Source organism: Anolis carolinensis, chromosome 1, assembly GCF_035594765.1.
Source record: "Anolis carolinensis isolate JA03-04 chromosome 1, rAnoCar3.1.pri, whole genome shotgun sequence".
Classification (NCBI taxonomy): domain Eukaryota; kingdom Metazoa; phylum Chordata; class Lepidosauria; order Squamata; family Dactyloidae; genus Anolis; species Anolis carolinensis.
In genome coordinates, this window is record NC_085841.1 from 63,215,436 (window position 1) to 63,243,189 (window position 27,754).

At 41.6% G+C, this 27,754-nt stretch overlaps 1 protein-coding gene across 2 annotated transcripts in view; it reads right to left on the reverse strand.

Moving 5' to 3' along the window:
• ccsap (centriole, cilia and spindle associated protein) overlaps positions 1 to 20,218 on the reverse strand; it is a 29,784-nt gene extending 9,566 nt beyond the window's left edge. Inside the window, exons 1-2 of one of the 2 annotated variants that reach the window (XM_062975627.1) lie at positions 20,041 to 20,218; positions 8,199 to 8,464 (exon numbers count right to left, since the gene is read on the reverse strand). In XM_062975627.1, the coding sequence (XP_062831697.1) occupies positions 8,199 to 8,464; positions 20,041 to 20,203 (429 nt within the window). In that variant the 5' untranslated portion in view covers positions 20,204 to 20,218. Of the gene's footprint in view, positions 1 to 8,198; positions 8,465 to 14,598; positions 15,004 to 20,040 lie in introns of those variants that run through there. The other variant, XM_008124362.3, reaches the window with a different exon arrangement.
• Between the last annotated feature and the right edge of the window lie 7,536 nt (positions 20,219 to 27,754).

Consider the following 27,754-nt stretch of genomic DNA (forward strand, 5'->3'; position numbering starts at 1 on the left):
AAAGAGGGGAGCCGGAAGGAGGGATCAACCCCAGCCGGGAGGAGAACGGAGCCGACAGGGAACGTGAGCACCAGCAGGAGGGGCTGCTTCGTGTGCGGCCGTTTGGGCCACAGGGCTGCCGAGTGCTGGCAGAGAAAAGGGGAAGGCGGAGGCCCGCCCAAACCAAGAGCCGTGGCAGGGAAACGCGCCGAGGAAGAACCACCGATGAGGCACCACTCGGGGGGGTTGGTAAGTCAGGACAAAGCCATGATAGTGGTCCCCATTCAGCTGGAAAGTGGCAGCAAACAAGCAACCTGCAAAGCATTTGTGGATTGTGGATGTTCCAGGAACATCATCTCCCCTGAATTAGCCGAGGGATTGGGATGCGAAAGAACGAACCTAGAATCCCCAATAGCTTTTTCGCAGTTGGACGGATCCACAGCATCGGGATCATTAGCTAAGTACAGTGCCGAAGATGTAAAGTGTAAGATAGGGAGTTGGGAAGGAAAGGTGTCATTTGTGATATCACAAATAGCCAGCTATAATGTTATACTAGGCATGCCATGGCTGGGGCAGGCCAACCCGCAAATCAACTGGGAGGATAAGAGCATGATCTTCAGGATGAAGTTGGAAGGAGGGAGCCAGGAAGTGGAGAGGGAGCCGGGGAAAAGGGGGGAGGAAGACTCTATCAGGATAGCAGAACTGGCAGATAAATTACCCCCAGAGTATCGGGATTTTGTGGACGTATTTGATGAGAAGGAAGCAGACAGTTTCCCACCGAAGCGGAGAGTTGAAGTGAAGATAGAGCTAGTCCCAGGAGCAGAGCTTCCTAAGGCAAAAATATACCCAATGTCGGCTAGGGAAAAGGAGGAACTGAGAAAATACATTGATAAAAACCTAGCGAGGGGTTTCATAGAGCCTTCAAATTCCCCTCTAGGGGCGCCTGTGTTGTTCAGGCGCAAAAAGGACCAAACGCTGAGGCTCTGCATTGACTACAGGGGCCTGAATGCAATCAGTACTGTAAATAAATACCCCCTACCCTTAGTGAAGGACTTGATCGCCCAGTTATCGGAGGGACAGATATTCACTAAATTGGACTTAATTGAAGCGTACCATAAATTGCAGATAAACCAGAGGACAGATGGAAGACGGCCTTCTCCTGTGCATTCGGATTATTCAATTATCGTGTGCTCCCTTTCGGTTTGTGCGGCGGAGGCGCCGCGTTCATGCAATTAATCAACGAAGTGTTGCATCCATTGTTGTACAAGGGAGTCTTTGTTTTTTTAGATGACATATTGTTAGTATCTCGGACTAAGGAGCAACACATAGAACTAGTCAGGGAAGTCCTGCAAAAGTTGAGAGAAGCAAAACTGTATGCGAAGCTTGCCAAGTGCGAGTTCAATAAAGACCAGATAGACTTTCTGGGGTATAGGATTTCCTCCCAGGGAGTGGCGATGGACCCTGCGAAGGTAGAAGACGTGAGGGGGTGGGAAGCCCCCAAAACACGGAAGCAGCTGCAATCCTTCCTAGGGTTCGCAAACTTCTATAGAACATTTATCAAGGACTTTGCGCGCCTCACTTTGCCATTAACGGATTTGTTAAAGACTAAAGGTAGGGGAGAAACAGCCAAAGTGAAGGCCCCAGGGGCCAAACTGACCTGGACAATAGAATGCCAGGAAGCTTTCGAAGCCCTTAAAAAGCGTTTTACTGAGGAGCCTGTCCTACAGCACCCTGATATGTCTAAAGCCTTTGTATTACATTGCGATGCGTCAGACCGGGCATATGGGGCAGTTCTGCTACAGAAAGACGAGGGGGGGAACCTGAAGCCATGTGGCTATCTGTCAAAAAAGTTTAGCGATACAGAAAAAAACTGGCCGATTTGGGAGAGAGAAGCCTTAGCGATTCTAAAAGCACTAGAGTGCTGGAGACACTTTCTGGAAGGAAGTGGAACACCGTTTGAGGTGTGGACTGACCATAGAAATTTACAGTATCTAAGATCCCCTCGAAAACTATCAGCGAAGCAAATTAGATGGGCCCAATATTTCAGCCGTTTTGATTTCAGACTCAGATTCTTCCAGGGGAAACATAATATACTCGCTGACGCTCTCTCTCGGATGCCTCAGCACGGGGGAGGAATTCAGGAATCTGAAGGGAGTATTTTTCTTGATAAGCAATGGGGCCTGGCAGTACTAACTCGAGCACAAGCGGCCAAAGAAAACAAACGTACTGCCATTTCCACGGGGGGAGGAGAAATATGGGAGGAAGAGTTGAAGCGAGCGTATGGAATGGACAAATGGTTACAAACAAACAAAGAAAAGGGAGAATTGTGTGGGGATTTGGTGTTTGTAAATAAGAAATTGTATATTCCTGAATGTTTAAGACGAGAAATGTTAAGGAAGTACCATGATAACAAGGGTGCGGGTCATCTAGGCCCCACCAGGACTATTAGACTGTTGGCCAAACAATGCTGGTGGCCCGGAATGAGGAAAGACGCCAGGGGGTACGTCACGCAGTGTGAATTATGTGCAGAGGGAAAAACACCACCGGGGAAGCCCCAGGGGCTATTGCAGAAGGTGGTGGAGCCCATGAGGCCATGGGAATGCGTGGCCATGGATTTTGTAGGCGAACTACCCCCCAGCAGAGGCCATAGATACATTTGGACAATATTGGACCTATTCTCAAAACAGGCACACTTTGTGGCTCTGCCAAAACTCCCTTCAGCTGAAAACCTTGCTGATTTGTATGTGAAGCATGTATATCGCCTACATGGGTGTCCCGACAAGATAATTAGTGACCGGGGAGTCCAATTTACTGCAAAATTTTGGGGAAAATTCTTACAGCTGTTAGGAGCAGAAAGGAACCTGAGCTCGGCCTTTCATCCCGCGACCAACGGGGGGGTCGAACGTACCCAACAGACACTGTGCCAATTCTTAAGGATGTACACCAATTATAGACAGGATGATTGGGCGGACCTTCTTCCGTTTGCTGAGATGGCTTTTAACGGGGCCGTACATTCGGCCACAGGTCGTGCCCCATTCGAAATAGTATACGGACAGGAGGTGGCACCTTTCCCCAGGCTACCCGAGTGGAAGGAAGGGGAGGGCCAGACCGACGAGGAATGGCCGGCCAAAATCAAGCAAGGGTGGCAAACCGTGGTAGAGGCATTGCGGGAAACACAAAAGAAGTACAAGCTCTTTGCGGATCGTAGGCGCCGAGAGGGGGACAAATTGGGCGAAGGAGATCTGGTTTGGCTGAGCACAAAAAACCTGAAATTGGGGTTCCCATCCAAGAAATTGGCTCCACGCTATATAGGGCCATTCAGGGTAGCAAAAAGAATAAACGAAGTGACCTATGAGCTGAGGCTACCAAAGGACCTAGGAAAGGTACACCCGGTATTCCATTGCAGCCTGTTAAAAAAGTATAAAGGAACTCTGGACAGCGGAGAACAATAGTTGTGTTTAATCTTTTCCTTCCAGGACGAAGGGGAGGAGGACGCCATGTCAGAACCCTGCTACTAGAGCCTGGATGTGGCTCTGAGTTTCAGGGTCACTGACATTGATAAGACACCTGCGTCCCAGGACTCGGAGGAGAAACGGCTGATGGACTTGGCGGGGAATTTGCGCGGGGTTTTACTGAGCGGGAAGAGACTGTTCAAATGAGGGGGAGGGTATATAAAGGAGGGTTGGCCGGAGCCTCCCATTCTTGGCTTTTCTGATGTTCATGTTTCCTACAGTAAAAGTTCCTGGTGATACCACAGAGAGTCTCGTGTGTTCATTCAGGAGCGGCTGTGGTGAGCTGACACAAGATTGTGAGTAAACATATTTTTGCTATTTTATTTTGATGTCTCTGATGTTTATTTTATGCACATGACTTTTGAAAGGGAGGCTGGATATTTTGTCTTGTTTATTTTCTTTTTACCTCTGCTCACATAACCCCCAGTCTTCTGTGTTTTTACTGCTCTGCACCAATATTTAACCGTATTGGTATCATAATCTTAACAGGTTATGAATATATATATTTCTATTATTCCTTCTGTTCAAATGTCACCTGAACTGCAGACAATTTTACAAAAGGGACATGTAAAGCAGGGGTACACCAAGTGCAGCCCTAACAGCATTGTTGGACTGCAGGACCCATTGACCCTAACCAGCCCCAGCCAGTGAGGAAAGCTGAGAGATTATTCCATACACACCTGGAGGATCACATATTCATTATCACTACTATAAAAGAAGATACAAAAACAATATTGCTTCATTGTCAGACAAGGTGAAAAGGATGTGGCTTTGATGTTGCCGGAACAATGGGTTTCATCACTCATGACCCCTAGCTGTAACAGCTGGAGCTGATGGATATTGAAGTTCAGCACTATCTAAAGAGCCACAAGCGCTTTAACTTTGTCACAGGATGAACATCATGATCTGTTACGTCCATCTGTCTGTCTGTCTAAAAGTCAAAGTGGTTGGTTTGTACTATAAAGGCTCCTTACATGGCTTGATGGATTCAGACCAAACTCAGCACACATTTCCAACTTAATATAATTGAGGGGTTGAACTAAAAAAAAAAAAAACCTTTTGGGCCCAGAGCTGAGGGAAAGAAAAGGAACAAAGGAGATGGTCTGTGAATAATGAAGTGGCCTCTGTATTGCATTCTGTGAGTCTAGACTAGGGGTCCCCAAACTTTTTCAGCAGAGGGCCGGTCCACAATCTTTCAAACTGTTGAGGGGCCGAAAAAAAATACAAACAAATTCCTACGCATACTGCACATGTCTTATTTGTAGTGCAACAACAACAACGAAAGAACAATACAAATACAATATTTAAAAATGAAAACAATTTTAACCAACATAAACCTATTAGGATTTCAATGGAAAGTGTGGGCCTGCTACTAGCCAATGAGATAGTCAAGTTAATTAGGATTGTTGTTGTGTGTGCCTTCAAGTCATGTCAGATTTTGGCCGAGCCTAAGTCTAAAATTAATTATTTATTTACTGCATTTATTTACTATATTTATATCCCACCCTTCTCACCTCGAAGGGGACTCAGAGCAGCTGTATGTACATACAATATATTATATTATTAGCATAACACAATATAAGCATTATATATTACTATATTGAACTATACCACTATACTATTATGTAATATCGAATGTATAACATATAATTAATATTATTATATGGTATTACTATTAGTATTATATTGTATAACATAAGATTATTATCAATATTATATGTATATACAATATATTATATTATTAAAATTGATATAAAATATTATATTATAAAACTGAGGGCGGGGGCCAGGTAAATGGCCTTGGAGGGCCGCATCCGGCCCCCGGGCCTTAGTTTGGGGACCCCTGGTCTAGACTGACCATATAATGCTGTTTCAAACTGTTTTTTATGGCAGTGTAGATGGGGCCTGGGAAAGAAAGAATGAAGTAGACTGGCTGCTGCTAGGTTGTGTATGAGGGAAAGGGAGGGAGGGAGAAAAGTAAAGAAAGGAAAAAGGAAAAGGAATGGAAGTAAAAAGGGACAAAGAAAGAGGGAAGAAAGATAAAGAGAAGAAAAAGGAAGAGAAAGAATGGGGGGAAAAGAAAGAAGAGGGGGAAGGTGTATAAGAGAAAGCAATAGAAAAAGGAAAGAAATGAAGAAAAGAGAAAAAAGGTGTATGAAGGAAAGGGAGAAGAAAAGAAAGAGCCACAAACAAAATGCAAACCCAGGCAATGTATAGATGCTAGGCTAAGATAAAACTAATTGTATATGGGCATCGACCACTATCTTATCCATGCATTTTTAACATAAACAGTCTAGAGAACAGGCATGGTTCAGGAAAGTCTATAGATATACACCCTTTGTCATCCTTTCATTTGGAGCCCCTGGTGGCACAAGGGGTTAACCCTTGTGCAAGCAAGACTGCTGACTGACAGGTTGGCAGTTGAAATCTGGGGAGTGTGTGTGAGCTCCCTCTGTCAGCTCCAGCTCCCCATGTGGGGCCTGAGAGAAGCCTCCCACAAGGATGGTAAAACATTAAACATCTGGACATCCTCTGGGCAACGTCCTTGCAGACAGCCAATTATCTCACACCAGAAACTACTTGCAGTTTCTCAAGTTGCTCCTGACACGGAAAAAAAATCCTTTCACTCCTGAGCAGCCACTTCTGCCATCTGCTAAGTACATTACACCTCATGCCAGTGAGGCAACAACCTTTATTCTAGTCAGGAAACTATGCAGAAATGGCAACAGCGTGGACAGCATAAAGAACATGGTGAAAAACTGGCGTCTGGGAGTGGGAGGAACAAGAGGAGGGAAATAGGCTTTGTAACCTCCTACTGAACAGAACATTTTGTTCTGCAAGTGTGCAGGCCTCTCTGTCCAAGTGAAATGTGCCAGTGACAAAAGCAAGCACAACTGGGACAACCACAGAAACAAACCATTTCACACTATGCAAATGTAGTACAATTTTAAATGCCATGGAACCCCAGGCTTTGTAGTTTGTTGAGACACTCTGGCTGAAAATTTTGCTCCCTAAATTGCATGATCTAGGATTGTATAAAATATTACCATGGCAGTTAAAATGGAATCATAGCATGAATGAATGAAACTTTATTTATAGCCTTCCCTATCTCCCCAAAGGAACTCAGGGCAGCTCACAACAAAATATACAATGGCAAACATTCAATGCCAACAGTAATACATAAACAAATCAATAAACAAATCAGGAACAAATACTGTGTATTGTTAAAGGGCCACAGAAGTGCCAAATGCCTCTTGCTGATATAGCTATGTCTTAGCTAATGTCCACACAATCAGCTACTGTGAGAAGTTCACATGATGCATGGCTTGATTTGCAGTGGAACTGCAGCCTCCAGCCATTACTTGCAAAAGCAGAATACAGGACTTTTTTTGGAACTTTCTGGAAGCTCCAGAGGGATCCCACAGTTTTGGATGTGTGGACAAATGGATTGGGCTGGATCCAGCCCTATCTGCTGTTCACATCACAAGATGACCCACTGCTGCATTACTGTCAGCAAGCAGCTTGCTGTGATGTCAAATTTGGGGTGATGTCATGTCAGTGATTGAGCCATGTGATCAGAAAGGCAACATCAACAACAAGTCTCTTGGAAGGAACTGCTTGCTGGCAACAACCCTAATGTAATCCCACTCCATTTAACAGCCTGCATCAGGATTGGACTGGATGGCCCTTGTGGTCTCTTCCAGTTCTATGACTATGATTCTATTACTGGGACTTTTTCTGGGACTTCTAGACAAAAAGGGCTATAGGTCTGTGAATGAGAAGGCATACACAGAGATTTAGGATTCTTCCAGATAGGAGGCATTTGTTACTGATTTTCCTACTTATATACTTTTAAAGATCCAAAAAGTATTGGGCCAATCACAGGATTCTCCAAACTGTAGACCTGCCACCTCCTGCAGTGCAATACAACCCCCTTATCCATGGATTAAATATCCATAGTTCCACTTACCCACTCAAGTGCAATTGTATTCTTTGCTTCCGCCCAAAGTATAATCAAAATATAGGGTTTCTGGTCCTTCTCTCCTTCTTCTCAAACCTGCTTCTTCAATGGCAATTGAAATGGACTAGTATACTGGTAATGGTTGTGACTGCCATGCTTTAGTGCAAAGGCTCTACAGAAAGGTTTTTAAAAACTATAGAAGTATAAGGGAAGAGAAATAAAAAAAGGGAAAGCGCTTGGAACAAGGCTAGTAAGAAGATGGATCTGTTTCATTCTTTCGAATTTATTTCCCCTCCAATAGAGACATAAATCTTTGTGAATTTTATTCTTGTAGGCAAGACAAGACAAGTCATTTTACAATGTTGACCTTAGCTGGTGAAAACTGAAGTTTGCAAAGAGTATTTATGGTTTAGGGCTTAGTCTATGCAACAACAACAAAAACACATGGGTGCATCTTTCATGTAGCAAACGTTATCTGCATAAAAATGCTATTTTCTGCTCTTTAAAATACATATGTATTTTTCATGCAGGGTAAGTCCTCAACTGGGAAGGTCCTCCTTTTTTTGTATTTCCTAATATCCCAGCAACTTGCTTTTGGCTGTTTTTCAAATATTTTTAAATATTCTTTCCATCCCTATCATTTATTTATTTTTTTGCATTATGAAAGGGAAGCAGCAAGGAGGAGCAAATTTCCAGTCTGGAGGGTCCCTCTGAGAAACAAGTTAACAAACTTTCAGTTGACTTACTTCATTCTGTGAAGCAGATGCGCAGACATTGTGTGTTTTCTGATTCCCTGTGTCTGTCTGTTTCTCTCCCCAGCCATACAAAGCAAATGGGTGCCTCAACTCCTTTGTTGTTTCTGTTCTCTGAGGACTTTTTGCCCGCCTTCTGTCACCTCGAGCACCCACAGCACTGCGACTCGCAGGTGGCCCTTGCTGTTGTCCCGTGGACTTGTCCGTTATTTTTGCTGCAGATGTCCTGTCTGCTTCAGTTTTCTCTTGCTCTTCTTCTTCTGGAAGAAAAACCAGAAACTAATTTAAAATCTCTGTGTCAAATATATGCACAACCACTGAAACCAACTGCATCAAGCTAAATCCTTTCACTTTATCTACATCAGGATGGGCACAACATAATTTACTGTGCAATGTTTCAATTCCAAATAAGTTGACAACAGTGTGACAAAGTACAAAAGTTGCCAGGGCGGGCAAGTATATTGAGGCATGGATATTTGTACAGAAGGAATTTGACTTCTGTTCACTTTTCATTCTCAAATTCATGTGTACAGAATTATTTAATTCCAAGTGAACCTTTCAAGTGTTTTGCTCCAGCTGGTAAGATTTCGAGGATCCGGTGAAAAACAAAACAGAACCTGCAGGCCTAAAAATCTCATAACTTTGATCCACCCTGTAACTCAGTGATAGGAATGACATGACCCACCAAAAATTGTTGAATTAAAAACTGAATCTTCTCTACCCAGCATAGCCCATGGAAGGAATGCTGGCAGCTTCAATCCAACAAGCTCAGGAGAATGACATGATTTCCACCCTTGCAATAGATTAAGACAAATACATCTTTAGCAGGGCTTCTAAATACCAACTGTGGATTAACTGTGTACCTTTGTTACAAAGACTGTGAAATGAGAGTGTTGATACAAAGGTTGACTGCCAGTGAACAGAGTTGTATACCATTACAGGGAGGAGCAACACCACTCACTACACAATCATGTGTTATGATGAGATGCTATTCTGTAAAAGCGCACAACTCTCCATAACCACCAATTCAGCTGACACAGCAGTGTGATCTGGGGGTGCATTACTGCTTCCTGTGGCTAAACGTGCAATATTCTGTTCTACTGAAACCACCTCTCTTTTTTCCCCCCGGCCGAATAAAAAGCTTATGCAATTTTTAAGATTCATGATACCATAGCAACAGCTTATATAAGCTCGCTCTGTAGCAGTATGAGATTCACCGACATAATTAAAGAGCTCTCTGTATATGCCAAACCCACTGCAAGCATATGGTGCTACTGCCTGTCACTGCTCATCTTTGGAAAACAGAAGCAGCTCCATCTCTCTGTAGTCATGGACCATGGATGTGGAAACACACACTACCCCCTGAGATGTTTTTTCCATGTTGGAAAGAAGCAGAAAATTTGAAGTGGATTATCTGGGGTGGAGAGATACAGCAGCAGTTGTGGGCAAAGTGATCTGTTTGAAATCTATTTTTATAAATCAATATTTTTCCTAATATGGGATACAAATTGGATAGGGCTCATTTAAGGGCTGGACACTTTTCTTGTAAAAGAATTAGTCATTTTGGTCAAATGGTCCCTTTTGCCTGCCACCTTTCAGTTAAATCATGAGAAACACAAGATGAAAATGGCCAGTGCTATTAAAAAAAACCCCTAAAAAAAACAAAAACCTCCAAACAGGAAAGGTTTTGCTTCCAAAGTTTGATTTTGACATCCACAAGCACCTTAACAAGTTAACCTTTTGAATATATTTGTGTTCCATAACAAAATTTGTATACCGACAACTTAGTGCTGCCATTCATATTCAGCTTTCACAGTATTGTTTAGTAATAACATGAATCTTAATGGCAGCCAACATGGTATAGAGCAGAGCTTTCCACACTGAGTATTGCAACATGTTACTGTATCGGCTGCAAGGTGTAGGTCTGAATGTAACAAGAAACCTCTTAATCTATGTGAAATAAGCCACAAATCACATATGTTAACAGGTATAAATGAAAGATTTTCATAGGTTGTATACCCCCATACATTTTGTTATTACAATTTATGTATATTTCCATATCTCTTATAAGGGTTTGGTATACCCTCAGGTTTGCCAGGACAACGGAATTATTCTGTCGTGAAATGATGCATGTCTAAAAAATGTGTCACCAACATTAAATGTTTGGAAAGTACTGGTATGGATGTTTAAGCATTAGACAATGACTCTGGAGACCGGGGTTCAAATCCCAGGTCAGCCACAGAAGTCCACCGCATTTGAGATATAAGTCAGAAACAACTTAAAATCACTGAACAATAAAAACAATGAACCTTGATTATCTTGCCAAGTGTGTACTGACACTGAACATCCATATAGACCAGACATGAGCAAACTTCGGCCCTCCCTCCGGGTGTTTTGGACTTCAACTCCCACAATTCCTAACAACCCGGTAGGCTGTTAGGAATTGTGGGAGTTGAAGTCCAAAACATCTAAAGGTCCAAGGTTTGCCCATGCCTGGTCTAGGGGGACTTTTATCTAGTTAAACGTACCAATCCAGGAAGGAAGCAGCCAGGTTTTGAAGCTGCAAGGCTATTCAATACTAATCAAGGTAGCCAACTGCAACAGTACACTTGTCTCAAACAGACAAGAGTTCTTTCTCCCACCCTGGACATTCCACAGATATATAAACCTCACTTGCCTAGGTTCCAACAGACCTCACAACCTCTGAGGATGCCTGCCATAGGTGTGTGCAAAGCGTCAGGAGAGAATGCTTCTGGAATATGGCCATACTGGCCGGAAAACTCACAGCAACCCATACCAACTATTGTATCTAAAGACAGCAATATTCTACTTACTACAACTATTTGCAGGTAAGGTTTGAGATCTGTGGAAAACAGACCATATTAGTGAGAATTTCAACATTCATTTAAAAATAGATTCCAAAGGCTAGGAAAATAAGAGGAAGAACTATGAACACGAACATTTCAGAGCTTTTGTAAAGGGTTAACAAAAAGAGGTCATTGCTCTTGTGTGCCTTCAGGCTTTTGAGGACCCTAAGACAAACCCTTCAACACATGGGGGTTTCAGATTTATTGGGGTTGCCTTTGCCTTCTTCTGTATTCAATAATATTGCTAAGCATGGATCAAAATACAAGCAATCTGCGAATTACAAACATCCGGCTTATAAATGACTTACTATGGTAGTTACAAACAGGGCTGAGACAACAGGAAGAGAGAAATCTACCCCTCAGTAGGGAAATTCACCCCTGAAATAGCTGTCATGGGGAAAAGGCATTTCTACTGAAACTTTATCACCAATCCTTGTTTCAACAACAAGCCAAATTTTTCAAAATACAGTTATTGTAGGAACAAAAAGTGAAGTGAAATCTTTTGAACAAGGGCACGAGCAGCAAAACAAACACCACAGGGGTGTTAACTCTCCCCTATGCTATATCAAGCTAATAGATAAATAGAGATATATAGGTATTTATGGCTGGAATTACACTAAAATGATCTGTTCTGGCATACATAAAATTCAACCTAAAAACAAACCTTCAGAACCTATTTTGTGTGTAATTGGGGACTGTTTGTACAGGCAGGCCAGCCAAGAGGCTGCTGAAACAAACAATAACGGGCACTGGGTTGTGAGTGCTGCACCTGGTATGTTTTCCAATCAGCAAGTAAGACCCTCTATGGGGTACAAAGATGCTTCCTTGATGTTGTTTTTAGTCCACACAGTATCCTTGGTGGTGAGAAACATGATGGGATCTGTAGGCCACTGCCTATGTAGTTTAGTCATGTGAGTGTTGGACCCGATCACTGGGAAATCTGTGTTGAAATCCTTGCTCAGACTTGACAACCAACTAGGTGACCTTGGACAAGCCACATTCTCTCAGCCTCAGAGAAAGGCAATGGCAACTCACTTCTGAACAAATCTTTCTAGGAAAACCCTGTGATAGGTTTGCCTGAAGGTTGCCATAAGTCAGAAAGAGCAACAAAGATCATTGTTAGCCTGGTGCCAGGGCTTATGTGTTGGGCTACCACATTGGGAGACTTCACTCAGCCGATAACCCATTGAATGTTTGCCTGTGTTTTTATTTTGTTGAAAACCACCCTGAGTCCCTTCAGGGAGATAGGGTGGTCTACAAATAAAGTTTATTATTATTATTATTATTATTATTATTATTATTATTATTATTATTATTGCTAGGAGACTTTGGGCAGGTCACGCTGTCCCAAGGGATACAAGGTCAACTCTCTAAAAAAATTCTATCCCAAAAATGTGTTTGAAGATACACAACAACAAAACATCTGGAAGCTCCAGATGTTCACCCAAGTGTTTCTACAAGACCACTGCTGTCTTAGCCTTAAAGGGAAGAAAAGGACAAACAGATTGACCTCCAATAAGTTACAGGAGAGGAGTTGAGGTTGCCCTGGAAGGAGCAAGAATCACAGAATCATAGAGTTGGTACTTGGAAGAGACCTCATGGGCCATCCAGTCCAACCCCCTGCCAAGAAGCAGGAAAATCACATTCAAAGTACCCCCGACAGGTGGCCATCCAGCCTCTGCTTAAAAGCCTCCAAAGAAGGAGCCTCCACCACAGTCCGGGGAAGAGAGTTCCACTGCTGAACAGCTTCACAGTGAAGAAGTTCTTCCTGATGTTCAGGTGGAATCTCCTTTCCTGTCGTTTGAAGTCATGTTCGGCATTCTGATTTCCAGGGCAGCAGAAAACAAGCTTGCTCCCTCATCCATATGACTTCCCCTCACATATTTATACATGGCCATCATCATGTCTCCTCTCAGCCTCTTCTGCAGGCTAAACATGCCCAGCTCTTTAAGCCATTCCTTATAGGGCTTATTCTCCGGCCCCTGAACGTTTTAGTTGCCCTCCTCTGAACACATTCCAGCTTGTCAACATCTCCTTTCAATTGTGGTGCTCAGAATTGGACACAGTGTGATTCCAGGTGTGGTCTGACCAAGGCAGAATAGAGGGGTTGCATGACTTCCCTGGATCTAGACCAGGGGTCCCCAAACTAAGGCCCGGGGGCCGGATGCGGCCCTCCAAGGTCACTTACCTGGCCCCCACCCTCAGTTTTATAATATAATATTTTTATATCAGTTTTAATAATATAATATATTGTAGATACATATAATATTGATAATAATCTTATGTTATACAATATACTAATAGTAATACCATATAATAATATTAATTATATGTTATATATTACATATTATATAATAGTATAGTGGTATAGTTCAATATAGTAATATATAATGCTAATATTGTGTTATGCTAATAATATAATATATTGTATGTACATACAGCTGCTCTGAGTCCCCTTCAGGGTGAGAAGGGTGGGATATAAATGTAGTAAATAAATGCATAGTAAATGCAGTAAATAAAGTCTGAAATGACTTGAAGGCACACAACAACAACAAACAACAATCCTAATTAACTTGACTATCTCATTGGCCAGTAGCAGGCCCACACTTTCCATTGGTTTATGTTGGTTAAAATTGTTTTCATTTTTAAATATTGTATTCTTTCGTTGTTGTTGTTGTTGCACTACAAATAAGACCTGTGCAGTATGCATAGGAATTTGTTTGTATTTTTTTTCAAATGATAATTCGGCCCCTCAACAGTCTGAAGGATTGTGGACCGGCCCTCTGCTTAAAAAGTTTGGGGACCCCTGATCTAGACACTAGACTCCTATTTATGCAGGCCAAAATCCCATTGGCTTTTTTTTTTGCCACCGCCGCATCACATTGGAGGCTCATGTTTGTCTTGTTGTCCACCAGGACTCCAAGATCTTTTTCACACAGACTGCTGTCGAGCCCGGCACAAATGCAAGATACTTCACATAGGCAGAAAAAAAATGAAATGCACAGATACAGAATGGGGGACCATTCTGTATCTGTGCATTTCATTTTTTTTCTGCCTAAGTGAAGTATCTTGCATTTGTCCCTGTTGAACTTCCATAGCATTAAACTTTGGCAGTTAAAGTGGAGTCAAACTGAATTCATTCCACAGTGTAGATACCCTGGAAGAGCCCCGCCTGCTTCTCTCTCTCTCTCTTTCCCAGAGACTGGGATTATTTGTCATCTCAGAGCAGAGGCAGCTTCCCCGCCACACACTCACTCACGCATTAAAGTGGATTAAAGCCGATGATCCGGCGGCGACCGGCTCCAATGCAAAGGGAGGAGAGGGATCACGAAGCAAGAGCGCCCTTCCCTCCGGGGAGTGTAGGAATCATGCATTTTGACACCACTTTAGCTGCCTGGGCTCAATGCTATAGGTTCCTGGGCGATGGAGAAGAGACCCGGGGAAAGTGTAGCTGCCGTGACTCCAGCGGGGTCACTGCCACGGTGTAGATGCGCCCAAGGTCATTCCGAAAGAGAGGACGGACCTACCGGGGCCCGCGTTGCCCTCCTCTTCCTCTTCCTGCTGCAACGGCTGGGCTGCAACGGCCGCGGGGCTGGCGGTGGGCGAGGGCGCGCTGCCGCTGCTGCCGCTGCTGCCTCTGCTGCTGCTGCTTCCTCCCCCGCCGCCGCCGCTGTCCGGCTCCCACCCGTCCCAGAACCAGGGCCGGTGCGCCTGCTCCAAGAGGCGGCGGCTGAGCCGGTAACGCAGCAGCTCCTGGTAGCAGGGCCCGCACGCCTCCCACTTGGGCTCCTTGAAGCGCTTCATGTACTCGCTCTTCACGCACCGCGAAGGCACCATCGCGCACCCAGGCTGCCCGTCTGTCTACACGCACGGGCGTCGGTTCCCTCCTCCTTCCCCAATGACCTCCTCCTCGCCCCACCCTCCCGCTGGAAGGTTTGAACACAAACAGCGCCGGGCCGCGTCCGCCTCCGCGCGCCTTAGCCAATCAGCGGGCGAGTTGAGGGCCCTGGGGGATACGTCATAAAGTAGCCTGGCAGGCGCTTAAAAAAAAAATCAGCAGAGGTAGGGGGGCCCAGGCTAGTTCGGTCTCTCTGTACCAGGTGTGGGCAAACCTGGGCCCTCCTTCCAGGTGTTTGGGACTTCGGCTCCCAGCATTCCTCACAGCCTCAGGCCCTTTCCTTTCCCCCCTCAGCCGCTTAAGCTGAGGAATGTGCTGCTTGGAAGCATGATGGAGTCTCTAGGACCTTCCATACAGCCATATAACACAGAATATCAACGCAGAAAATCCCACAGTATATCCTTTGAACTGAGTCTACACTGCCATATATCCCTGTTCAAAGCAGAAAATGTGGGATTTTGTTCAGCTGTGTGGAAGGGGCCTCCTTTTCTGGATATTTTTAAGAGGCAGGATGGCCTTCTGTTGGGAGTGCTTTCTTGGTGTTTTCCTGCATGGCACAATGGGGTTGGACTGGATGGTCTTTGTGGTCTCTTCCAACTCTAGGATTCAACCCAAGTTCATAGAATCATAGAATAGTAGAGTTGGAAGAGACCTCATGAGCCATCTAGTCCAACCCCCCCCCCCCCCCCCGCCGCTAAGAAGCAGGAAATCGCATTCAAAGCATCCCCGACAGATGGCCATCCAGCCTCTGCTTGAAAGCCTCCAAAGAAGGAGCCTCCACCACAGTCCGGGGCAGAGAGTTCCACTGCCGAACAGCCCTCACAATGAGGAAGTTCTTCCTGATATTCAGGTGGAATCTCCTTTCCTGTAGTTTGAAGCCATTGTTCCGTGTCCTAGTCTGCAGGGCAGCAGAAAACAAGCTTGCTCCCTCCTCCCTATGACTTCCCCTCACATATTTATACATGGCTATCATGTCTCCTCTCAGCCTTCTCTTCTGCAGGCTAAACATATTTTTTGATGTTTTATATCAGGGACATCATTTTATTAGCCATTACATATAATGAGAATTGAGCATCCTTGGATTTTGGAATCCACACTGGATACTAAAGACTCTCAGTATATATATACATGGAGGAAAGGAAAGGAAGGAATAATAAAAATTAAAACTTTACAATACAATTGTAAAATAAATCATCCAGGTAATTCAGTCACATAAAGCAAACCAACCAAAACATGTCATCAAAATGTACAAGATTATCAAATATTATCAAACTAAAATTCCCCAAAGCCTTGGAAAACAAGTTTTTTTGCGATTTTAAAAATGATGAGGAAAGGAACTGTCTGCGGGGGGGGGGGGGGGGGGCAATTCCAAGAATAGCTGATTCTCCCTTTCTGCAGTGCTTTTAGTCACCAGATTGTAGCCACCCACCAGCCCAGCTGTTGCCATGCAAGGCTCCCCAGATGGGGATCATGCGTGATCATACGCTGTGCGTGCTTTGTTGGGATTGTAGGTTGATGGAAGCAGCTCACTTTTTAAGCCAAATTCAATGTGTCAGCAATTATTAGGGGAAGGGGGAGTCTAGGATCTGGCTGGCATCAGAGGCCAGCTGATATATTGCTTCAGCATCACATACGGTAGTATTTGCCAGCAGAGTTCAGTTCCACTTCTTCTGTCCAGGTTGAGCATCCCTTATCTGAAATGCTTGGGATGAGAAGTGCTTTGATTTGGGATTTTTTTTCATATTTTGAAATACCTATATTTTGTATATAAGAGATAGCTTGAAGATCTAGATTTATTTATATTTCACATACAGCTTATATAAGCTTATAGCCTATATATGACTGGAGGTAATTCTATGTAATATTTAAAATAATAAAACAAAGTTTGTGTATGTTGAACCAGCAGAAAGCAAAGATGTCACTATCTCAGTCACACATGTCAGCAATTTTGGTGTATTTTAGATTTTGAAATTCCAAGTAAGGGATACTCAGCTTGTACAGGATAGAAATTGGGGTTGTCAGATATAACAACAACAACAACAACAAATAATAATAATAAAAATAAAAATAAAAATAACAATAATAATTTATTTATATACCTCTCTATCTCCTCAAGAGGACTCAGGGTGGCTTCCAACATAAACAAAACATTCAATTGTCAGAAAGGACACCATACAACAAGGTTCAATATAATAAACATAGTAAACATCATAAAACAAAAATAAACAATTCTACTAAAAACAATCACAAAAATTAAAATCCAGTTCAATATGCTCCATCAACCAGGTTCAAAGTGCCAATAACCAAAACTTCAAAATGGGCATAGTCAACTATAAGGGGTAGGCAAGGTCTAGTGCATCAGAATATCACAGGGAAGTGGATAAAGTGCAGAGCAGGGTCCTAGTTGACAACCCGGGGGGGGGGGGGGGGGGGTTCTAGGGACTAATCCTGTCCAAAAACCTGCAAGAATCACCAGGTTTTCAGTTCCTTGCAGAAAGAGGACAATGTAGGGGCTTGCCTGATCTCTCTGGGGAGAGTCAGGGGGCCACCACTGAGAAGGCCATATCCCTTGTCCCCATCAACTGCACTTGTGATGGCGTTGGGAGCAAGAGGAAAACCTCCCCAGCAGATCTTAGAGCCCTTAGAGTTCATAAGGGAAGATACAATCACGGAGATAGGCAGGGCACGAACCATATAGGGCTTTATAGTCATCACCTGCATCTTGAATTGGGACTGGCAGCTTATCGGCAGCCAGTGGAGTTGCTTTAGTAGGGCCGTTGTGTGCTCCCTATAGCTAGCTCCAGTTAGAAGCCTGGCTGCCGACTTTTGAACCAGCGGAACCACCGTCTTCAAGGGCAGCCCCACATAGAGAGCATTGCAGTAATCCAATCTGGATGTAACCAAGGTGTGGACCACCGTGGCCAAGTCAGACTTCTCGAGCTATAGTTGCAGCTGACACACAGGTTTTAACTGTGCAAAGGCCTTCCCAGCCACCGCTGACACTTGAGCATCAAGCGTCAGTGGTGAGTCCAGAAGGACCCCCAAGCTGCAGACAAGCACCCTCGGGGGACTGTAACCCCAGTGAGCACAGGTATCCCTTATTATAGGGGATTACCATTATTTTCAAGTCAGTAAACCTTTTTCTTAAAAAAGCTGCCAGGTGGCTCTTATTACATGCTCATCTAAGATCAAGTCCCAAATGGCAGCTCTTTTCCATTCACCAAGTTGACATTAAGCAGCAGCATTTCCAGGGGAAAGGTTTGAAGGCAATTGGCACTTTGTTCCTCTCTCTTCTCCTAGTGACATGTGATTCGTTCACCTTTCCATGTATACTTCTCCCCAGTAATGTCTGCCCAGCATCTATTATGTTATATATTTATATTTTACATTTGTACATATTATATTTTATACTTTCAAATATTCAACACAGGGAGAATATTTTGTAAATATTTTGTAAATTCTTTAAATTAATATTTTCTAAATAAAGGTACATTTAGCTACAATTTTCCATTTTCCCAATGTACAGTGAATTTTGGGACACATACTAATGTCAAGGTTTTATGTCAGGAGTCAAACAGGATTAAAATGGGTGTTTTTGACTGGCCAGCTGTTACTTATTCTATTAATATAAGGTTATGAACACCAAAAGATAACATTATGTAATCCGATTTTTGTTCCAGGGTTATAAATGTCATTTCCTGATTACAGAAAAAGTTTATTAAGCTGCAAACCCTTTATTTTTGTGGGATATCCTGCAGCACATTTTGTTATACCGGTTTTTCAGTGAATATTTCATAGAGTCTCAACCAGTTCAACAAAGTTTGTGGCAGCCACAAAAAACAAAGTTTCTGGAGTATAATAACTCTTTTAAAGTAAGTACCATACAATTAAACAGAAAATAACACTTCCAAACCAGAAACAGATTTGTTTCCAAATTTTGTTACATAGTGTAATAGTAGTCATTTTCATTTTTCAAAAGAACCTGATTCAAGCTGGTATTGGCAACTGCATGAAAACCTGACTGACATTTTGTTCATGATGTACACATGCATAAATTGTGCTATACAATCAAGGGAAATTATTTGCCATAACACAACAGACGTATTATACTAATAGAGGCAGAAATGCAGTTGCTTATACATCAGTGTTGCACATTGTAGTTGTACATTTGGTATTGTGGTCATGTGTTGTTCAGTGTGCATTGTATAGCAGCATACAGTCATTGACAAGTGGTGTGCAATATTGCTACTCTGCATGGGATTGTGAAGCGCTAGTTTAGCATATCTGAACTATTTTGCCTCCTCTTTTCGTTATGTTCCTTCATGTCAGTTCTAATTTACCCAGAAGTTGACTTGAAACCCCTTTGGGCTTTCTATCTTTCTTTCTTTCTTTCTTTCTTTCTTTCTTTCTTTCTTTCTTTCTTTCTTTCTTTCTTTCTTTCTTATTTTTGAGCTGTATTTTAGTAGCCCCTCAAGACTTACTCCCTACAGGACCTGTTCACTTTGCCCATGGAGACACTGCAAGGAACTATAACCGTTCTTGAAGAAAATATCCAGATGTAACTGTGTTATGGCTATGAAGCAAACTACAACAAAATCAACAACTCATAAGCAGCAATACAATTTTGGGGCCATAAATTAGCATAAAATTATGCAGTCTTTCAAAGTTCCATGTTAGACAAACATGTTAAAAATCCTAACAGAGAAAATGGTAACGGTGTTAAAACTTCCATCACAGGCCCATTACTCTTAAGTCACTTTTTTTCCTGTAGGATTTTTAACATCTTATCCTGATGAAGAAGCTAGTAAAGCTTTGAAAGCTTGCATAATGTATTTCATGCTCTGGAGTTGGTCCAAAAATGGTATTGCTGCTGGTGGACTTCAGATTTGGTTGTATCTTCCTGAAGAAGTCATCAAACTTAGATCATGAGTAAAAGGCAGAAGATTTGTGACTTGCAATTAAAGTTTGAAGAGAGAAAAAACAAAAAAAAGGAGAGGGATTGAGAAGGAAAGGTAATAAAGGATAAGTGGAAAACAATTGAACTAAACCTGTTTAGACTTCCTAAGCTTACTTTTTACAGGGCATCCATAAAATGTTATCCAGTTACTGCCATCCTGGATTTTCTCTGTGGCTCTTCCATTTTTCCTTGAAACAGAGAAGGTATAGCTTTGATCAGAGCAGCAAAAAGTAGCACCATCTCCACATATGTAGGTGGCCCTCACACAGTACTCCATCTGCCTTTAAAAGAGTCACAGTTTGATGTGAGCAAAGATGAACAACTTAACATACACAGCTCATCTCATTATGACTTCACACATAGACCCATTGTGACCTTTGCACTGGGGACATTTTATGAGCATGTTAGTCTTGACAGCCCAGTTCAACAAGTGATTTCAGTCCAACAATGTTGGTGTTCAAGGTGAATTCGAATGGTAACAAAGGAATATAAACTTATTCTGTCCTGTTCCGTTGCTTGGGTTTGTTGACATTCACTTTTCAAATAAAATATGTTCATTCTAAGCCGGAATTATAACAAAGAAAACAAATCAGTAGCAATAATAATTTACAAGAACAAATGATAATGTTTCGCTATTGGCAAAATAAGGATTTGGACATAGGAACAAATCCCTAGATCATTATTTTCTTTCCACAAGATTCACTGCTGGGAGGCTTCTCTCATGTTCCTAAAAGCTAGAGCTGAGAGACAGGAGCTCACCCCACCTCATGGATTCAAACCAGCAACCTTCAGGTCAGCAACCCAACCTTCAGATCAGCAGTTCAGCCGGCACAAGGGTTTAACCCATTGCTCCATCATGGCTCGTTATGAGTCAGGGTGTCTGTACATGAATAACCTTTCCTGGATTCATCCTTACAAAAAAGAAGGATGGAAACCACATGTGGATAAAACATACCCACCTTCGAAAGGATGTTACTATTGAGCAAATTTGTTTTCTGTTCCTCTAGAGACCAGGACACAGAGCAATGGATTCAAATTGCAGGGGAAAAGTTTCTACATAAATGTTAGGAAGAACTTCCTAATTGTAAGAGCTGTTTGGTAGTGGAATATGCTGCCTCAGAGCAGGGTGAAGTCTCCTTCTCTGAAGGTTTTTAAGCAGTGGCTGGGTGGCCATTTGTCGGAAGTGCTTTGATTTTATTTTCCCTACATGGCAGGCGGTTGGACTGGATGACCTTTGGGGTCTCTTCCAACACTTTGATTCTATGATTCACCTATAGAAGGTGATTAAATTTTGTGAAATGCTATAATAGTTCATTTGTATTTTCATAAGCAAATGTATCCTCAGATTTCAGGATTGAGTTTTACCAGTTTAACTCAGACAACTTCATCTGACATAATCCTAAGATTTGAAAGTTTGAAATGAGCTCTGAATACTGTGCTACAGAGGACCAGTGTAATAGTTCAAGGGAGTAAAATATAACTCCCTAGCAAAGAATTCTCAGCCTTGGCAAACTACAAACCACAAATTCAGCAGGATAGAGTCAAGGCAATTCAAGTGCTCAGTGTCATGTAAATGTCTGGCATAACAATTAAAACCCTTGGCACTACTATGTTTCAGTCTGGATCCAGATCAAAATGTATTTGTTCCATTTAAACCCCCTAGAACAAATCAAGTACAGTAGAGTCTCACTTATCCAAGCAAAACGGGCCGGCAGATGCTTGGATAAGCGAATATGTTGGATAATAAGGAGGGATTAAGGAAAAGCCTATTAAACATCAAATTAGGTTATGATTTTACAAATTAAGCACCAAAACATCATGTTATACAACAAATTTGACATAAAAAGTAGTTCAATACGCAGTAATGTTATATTGTAATTACTGTATTTATGAATTTAGCACCAAAATATCATGATATATTGAAAACATTGACTACAAAAATGGCTTGGATAATCCAGAAGCTTGGATAAGGGAGGCTTGGATAAGTGAGACTCTACTGTAACTGCTACCATGATCATTTCCAGATCTGCCCACTTGAGGTCCTCTTGAGACTTCAAGGTTGTTTTCTTTCCCATAAGGATCTCGATATTAAAGTGTCCTCAGGCAATCACTTATTACTGTAAGACTGTAATAGAAGCTCAAGGTATCTGCTTTCTCTCCACCAAGTTTATGAAATGACTCACCCAGAACCAACAGTCTATTGTTTAATTTATAATGTTAACAATCTGAAAGTACTTCCAGATACTTCAGCATAAATACTATAATAAAATAATTAGAAAGCCATAAAAAGATTGTCGGCTGTGGTAGGCTTTTCAACTGTTTGGTTACTAGTTAATGCAATCCAAGATATATCAAACCTTTTAAAATCTTAATAATTTCAATGAAAATTATTCCTAGGCCTAACTGTCCTAATAAAACCATTGAGTGTAAAAGTGAGCTGGGCTTACATAGAGATGCTCTTCAGCCCTATTCAGACATAATAGAAAACCATGATCTTACAGCCGCGTCACACCAATGAGTAACCACTCCCTCTGATGTTACACAAGAGAGTGAAAATGTTACTCTGAAGGACTACAACTCACAGAATCCCCTATTTAGCCTGGCTAGTGTAACTGTTCACATTCTGTGTTGCCCTCTTCAAATGCCAGCATACAGGATTCAGACAGTGACACAATCAGAGTTGTAAATTGTAGGAAAGTCTACTAAAACAGACAAATCAATCTGCTGTAGAAGTTATTCTTTGCACATATGAGAAACTGAAAGATGAGTCCTATGAGGTTAGGGAATGTTTGACTGACCCTATGGTGTTACTTGAACCAAAAGTAGATACAGAACCAAAAGTAGACACATTTTTCCCCGCACACAATACAAGAAGCCAGGCAGGAACATTCACCAGGAGAATCAGTGCAAATAAAAAGGAAGCCCTGCTGAATGTGGTGCACAGTGAGAATGTGGGGTTGACTGCCAGAGATGTGAAGGGAAATTATGGCATGCAGGCTCTGTGACAGAGAGTCCCAAGAACAAGTGGATGTATGTAAAACAATTTCTAGCAATTTCCATTTCTGTCACAGACAGCTCTTCCTGTTGTCGTGCTTGGTCATATGGAAGCAGAAATAAAGATAGTAAATTTAAACTCTACTAATGACAGTAATGTATTTCCTCGTGGGCACTTCCTTAATGGAGTGGATGTGGGCAGTGGATGGGATGGAATATGGAGATATCACTTGGTGCTGTACCTCAAAGAACAGAATTTCTTGGGATATCCCTTTGAAAAAACTGATTTTGTTGGTCTATCTGCCTGTCTATCCAGGGGCGGACTGGGGTTAAAGAATTTGGTTGGCAGGAAACAAAAAGCTATTATTACATTTGTATAAGAAATACGGTAGTAAAGATCAGAGCGTATATTACAAATGTGTCGGGATCACATAACTCGAGTCAGAATTATTTTTTCAGAGTTATTTATTATATTATGTATATTGTAAAGTATCCTTGAAAAAATATTTTTAATTGACTTCCGGTGAGCCAGAGATGGCGGCGGGTCGGACTTGCTGAAGCTCCTCCAGCAAGCCACTGACTTTAGCAGTTGGGTAGAGCTTTTAGCTCCCCTCTCCCCGGGGATAGAACCGGGGGGGGGGGGGGGGGGACGCAAGCCTCCGAGCGGTGAACGTGGGTCTGGGGCGAGCTTTGGATGCAAGGCAAACCCCATTGTCCCACCAAGCCGCGGAGGTCCGCGAACCGCAAGTCAGGAAGCGGGCGAAAGCCTGTATTTACTGCCGGCCGGGCTCATTTTAAACTAAGAAGAAAGAAGATTGTAAGGAAGCGATTCAGCGGGATCGTGAGTGTCATACAAAGAAATTCCTACCGGACTGGGATACAAATCTGGTCGAAAAGTTTAATTTAGTTTTGAATTTATATTGGATGATTTGACAAAGAGAACAAACTCGATAATCCAGGACGCATACCTTCCTGGGCAATAGACATTCCCAGCAGTCTACAAAATTTGGACCCTTGGATCAATATAAAAACTCTATAAGCCGGTCGGGTTGAGATTTGAATCTCCCCTCTCCCAAGAAAAACAAGGGAGGAACGCAGGTACCCCACCGAGCCAAAACCCTTTGTCTGTTAAATTTTTGGAAAGGGTGTGTGAAGATCGGGAGAGGCCGGGGGGATTCGCGGGCCGTGAAGAATCGAAGTAATTGAAGATATATTGGAATTACATATCTAGGCGAATGGGAAACCAGACGACCTTGACGCCATATTGTTATGTCTATGATGGGCACTTCTTGTAAACAAAAGAAAGACATACTGGAGACGGCGGGAAATAAGAGGAAGTGAGAAAACGGAATCGGAAGGATATATCCGGACGGGGAAGAAGAGGACGCCGAGGGAGGACAGGACGTGTAAAGAAGGGCGACAGGGCGTGCGTAGAAGGAGAAGAGCGAATGGGCGCCCCCAAGTGGGAGGAAGACGAAGGACAGAATTAAAGGTTCAAACTGGTCTGTATAGAACTGTATAGATCTACCTTCAGGGGAAAAGAAAGGAAGATGAAATGGATTGTTAAGACTCAATACAATATATAGCTCATAAAACAAATCAAAAATAACAATATTAATTACAGCATACGCCTGCTGGAAGGATTGACTGAGACTGATTGCGAAAAGAGGAAAAGAAGATTAATTCCCAAATAACGGAACACGAATAGCATACTTTCTTCTTTAATCTTATCCCACCTAATTAATTGAGAACATGGCTGTACCTAAATTTAAACAGGACAAAGACCTTAAAGACACAAAAGGGACAACGAGAAGACCTTCCCAAACGGAAGACTTAGCCTTAAAAGACATTTTGAAAGAAATTCAGAAACTTTCTGATAAGCAGGACCAAAATGCAGAAGAGCAAAAGAGATTTCAACGGGAAATGCATCAAGAAATGCTAGAAATGAAGAAGGAAATAAAAGAAGATATAGCACTTATAAAAAATGAAATCAAAGCAACGCATGAAGAGATTATAGATTTAAAGAAAGCGAGGGAGAAAATGGAAAAATCACAAACCAAATTTCAAAAGAGTGTGGATGAATTTCAAAAGAAGTCTATGAAATTGGAAAAAGCACAAGAACTAATGGAACAAAAAGAAATGGAATTTCAACTCCGATTTAGGAATTTAGAAGAGGAAACTAATGAGAACATAAGACAAAAAATCATACAGATTACAGCAAAAATACTACAAAGAACGGAACAGGAAATGGGGAATGAGTTAGATAGGACATACAGAATACAAACCAACTTCTCAAAACGGAATAAGGTGGCCAGAGATGTTATAGTCAACTTTGTGAAAAAGAGAACCAGAGACGAAATATTGATGATTAATAGTCGGAAACCTACCTTCTATAAAGAAAAAAAAGTTATTATATTGAAGGAATTCCCCGTTGCAACACTGAATAGAAGAAGAAACTATTTTTTCCTTACTGAAGAACTTAAGAAACGTAAAATCAGATTTCGCTGGGAAAAGTTAGAAGGAATTATGGTTACCTTTAAAAATGAGAAACATTGGCTGACTTCGATAGATAAAGCGAAAGATTTCTACAAAGAGCTTATGAAAGGGAACCACGAAGATTCTTTAGAACTGTCACTACCTCAGAGGAAAAAGAAGAGATACCATTCACCACAAACAGGAGACGCAACTACGGTAACAAATACAATGGAAGGTATAGCCGAGTTGAATTTACTTGATTTGGATTCTGACGAAAAAGGGGAAGAAAGTGAGGAAGAAGAACCCGTAACCTCACTCACAGAACCAAAAAAGTTGACTTAATGGATGAAATTATAAGGCAAATTAAATGCTATACAAACAATGTGAATGGTTGGAATTCTCCAAGTAAAAGAAAAATGATCATGAGACAAATTAGGAAAGGGAAATATGATATTATATCAATTCAGGAAACACATATTTCTCAGAGACATGGAGCACACTTGGTCAATAAAAATTTGGGGAATGAATTCTATTCATCAGACATTAAAAGAAAAAGAGGAGTGGTCACATATGTAAATAATAACATTCCCGCAGAATTGAGATTTAAGGACACAGAAGGGAGGGTGGTTGGAGTGGAAATTACGATAGACAACCAAAAAATATTAATCTGTAATATTTACGCCCCAAACGGGCCGAAGACAAAATTTGTAAAATATCTCCGGGAACAAATATTGAATACACATTTGGAAAACGTGATTATTTTAGGAGACTTTAATGGAGTCCTAGACCCCAAAATGGACAAATCGATAAATAAAAGAAGGAGTAAAGACACACAAAGCACTCTTCCCAAAAATTTTATATCATTAAAAGAAGAATTTGACCTATTGGACGTATGGAGACTGAGAAACCCGAATGTTAAAGATTATACCTTCTTTTCTTGCAGACACGCAGTCTGGTCCAGAATCAATATGATATGGGCCACAAGAACTTTATCTACAAAAATGGATAAGATATTCATTTTACCAAGAGATAAATCTGATCACTCTGCGATAGAGATGATTATAAACCAGAAAAGAACCCCACCCAAATGGAGATTTGATGACAATCTGATGAGAAAAGCGGAAGATATTCAGAGATATAAAATACTCTCCAAGGAATACTTTGAATTCAACGATAGTCCAGAAATCAAGGATGCAACACTCTGGGATACTTACAAAGTGGTAATCAGAGGCCACTTAATACAGCAAAAAGCCAGAATGAAAAAGGAAAAAACAAAGAAACTTGATGAGTTAAATTTGGAAATCGGGATAAAAGAAACCATATTGAAGAAATCACCAAATAATAGCGAGGCATCAAAAGAATTAAAAACCCTGAAAAAAGAAAAGTATAGATTTGAATTGGAGGAAACAGCCAAACAATTAAGATTTATCAAACAATATAATTTCGAGAACGCCAATAAGCCAGGAGCGTGGCTGATGAGGAAAATACGAAAGAAAAGACAGAATCAACAAATAATACAAATCAAGAAAGAAGATAAAATTATTACAAAAGATGATGAAATCCTCCAAGAATTTGAAAAATTCTACACACAATTGTATAAAGAAGAAACCATTGATTTGACGAAAATAGTGCAATACCTTGGGAACCAGAAATTAGAGAAAATTACGGAGGATCAGAGAGGAATCTTAAACAAAGAGATTTCTGAAAAGGAAGTAAAGAATGCAATAAGATCATTGAAACTAAACAAGGCACCAGGTCCTGATGGCTTCACAGCAGGATTTTACAAAACAATGCAAGAGGAGATAGTGGTATATCTGAAAAGAGTAATGAATAAAGTACTGCGGAATAAAGAATTCCCGGACACATGGAGAGATGCAGAAATAATTGTAATGCCTAAGGAAGACCAAGACACCACAAATGTGAGGAACTATCGGCCTATCTCTCTACTAAATTTGGATTATAAAATATTCACATGTATATTGGCGAATAGATTTAAAGAATTTCTCTTAAATTGGGTGGGTCAAGATCAAACTGGATTCTTACCAGGAAGGAAAATGAGTGATAATGTCAGATGCATCTTAGACATTATAGAATACTACGAATGGAATCACCAGAAAGAACTAGCACTCCTCTCCATCGACGCTGAGAAAGCCTTTGATAACTTAAATTGGTCTTTTTTTAAATTGTTATTTAAAGAGATAGATATTGGCTTTCAGTTTTATAACGCGATAGATACTATATACGAGGACCAAAGGGCTAAAATCAGGATCAACGGGCAGCACTCACAAAATATTAAAATTGGAAAGGGGGTGAGACAGGGGTGTCCCTTATCGCCTTTAATTTTTATTTTCGCCTTAGA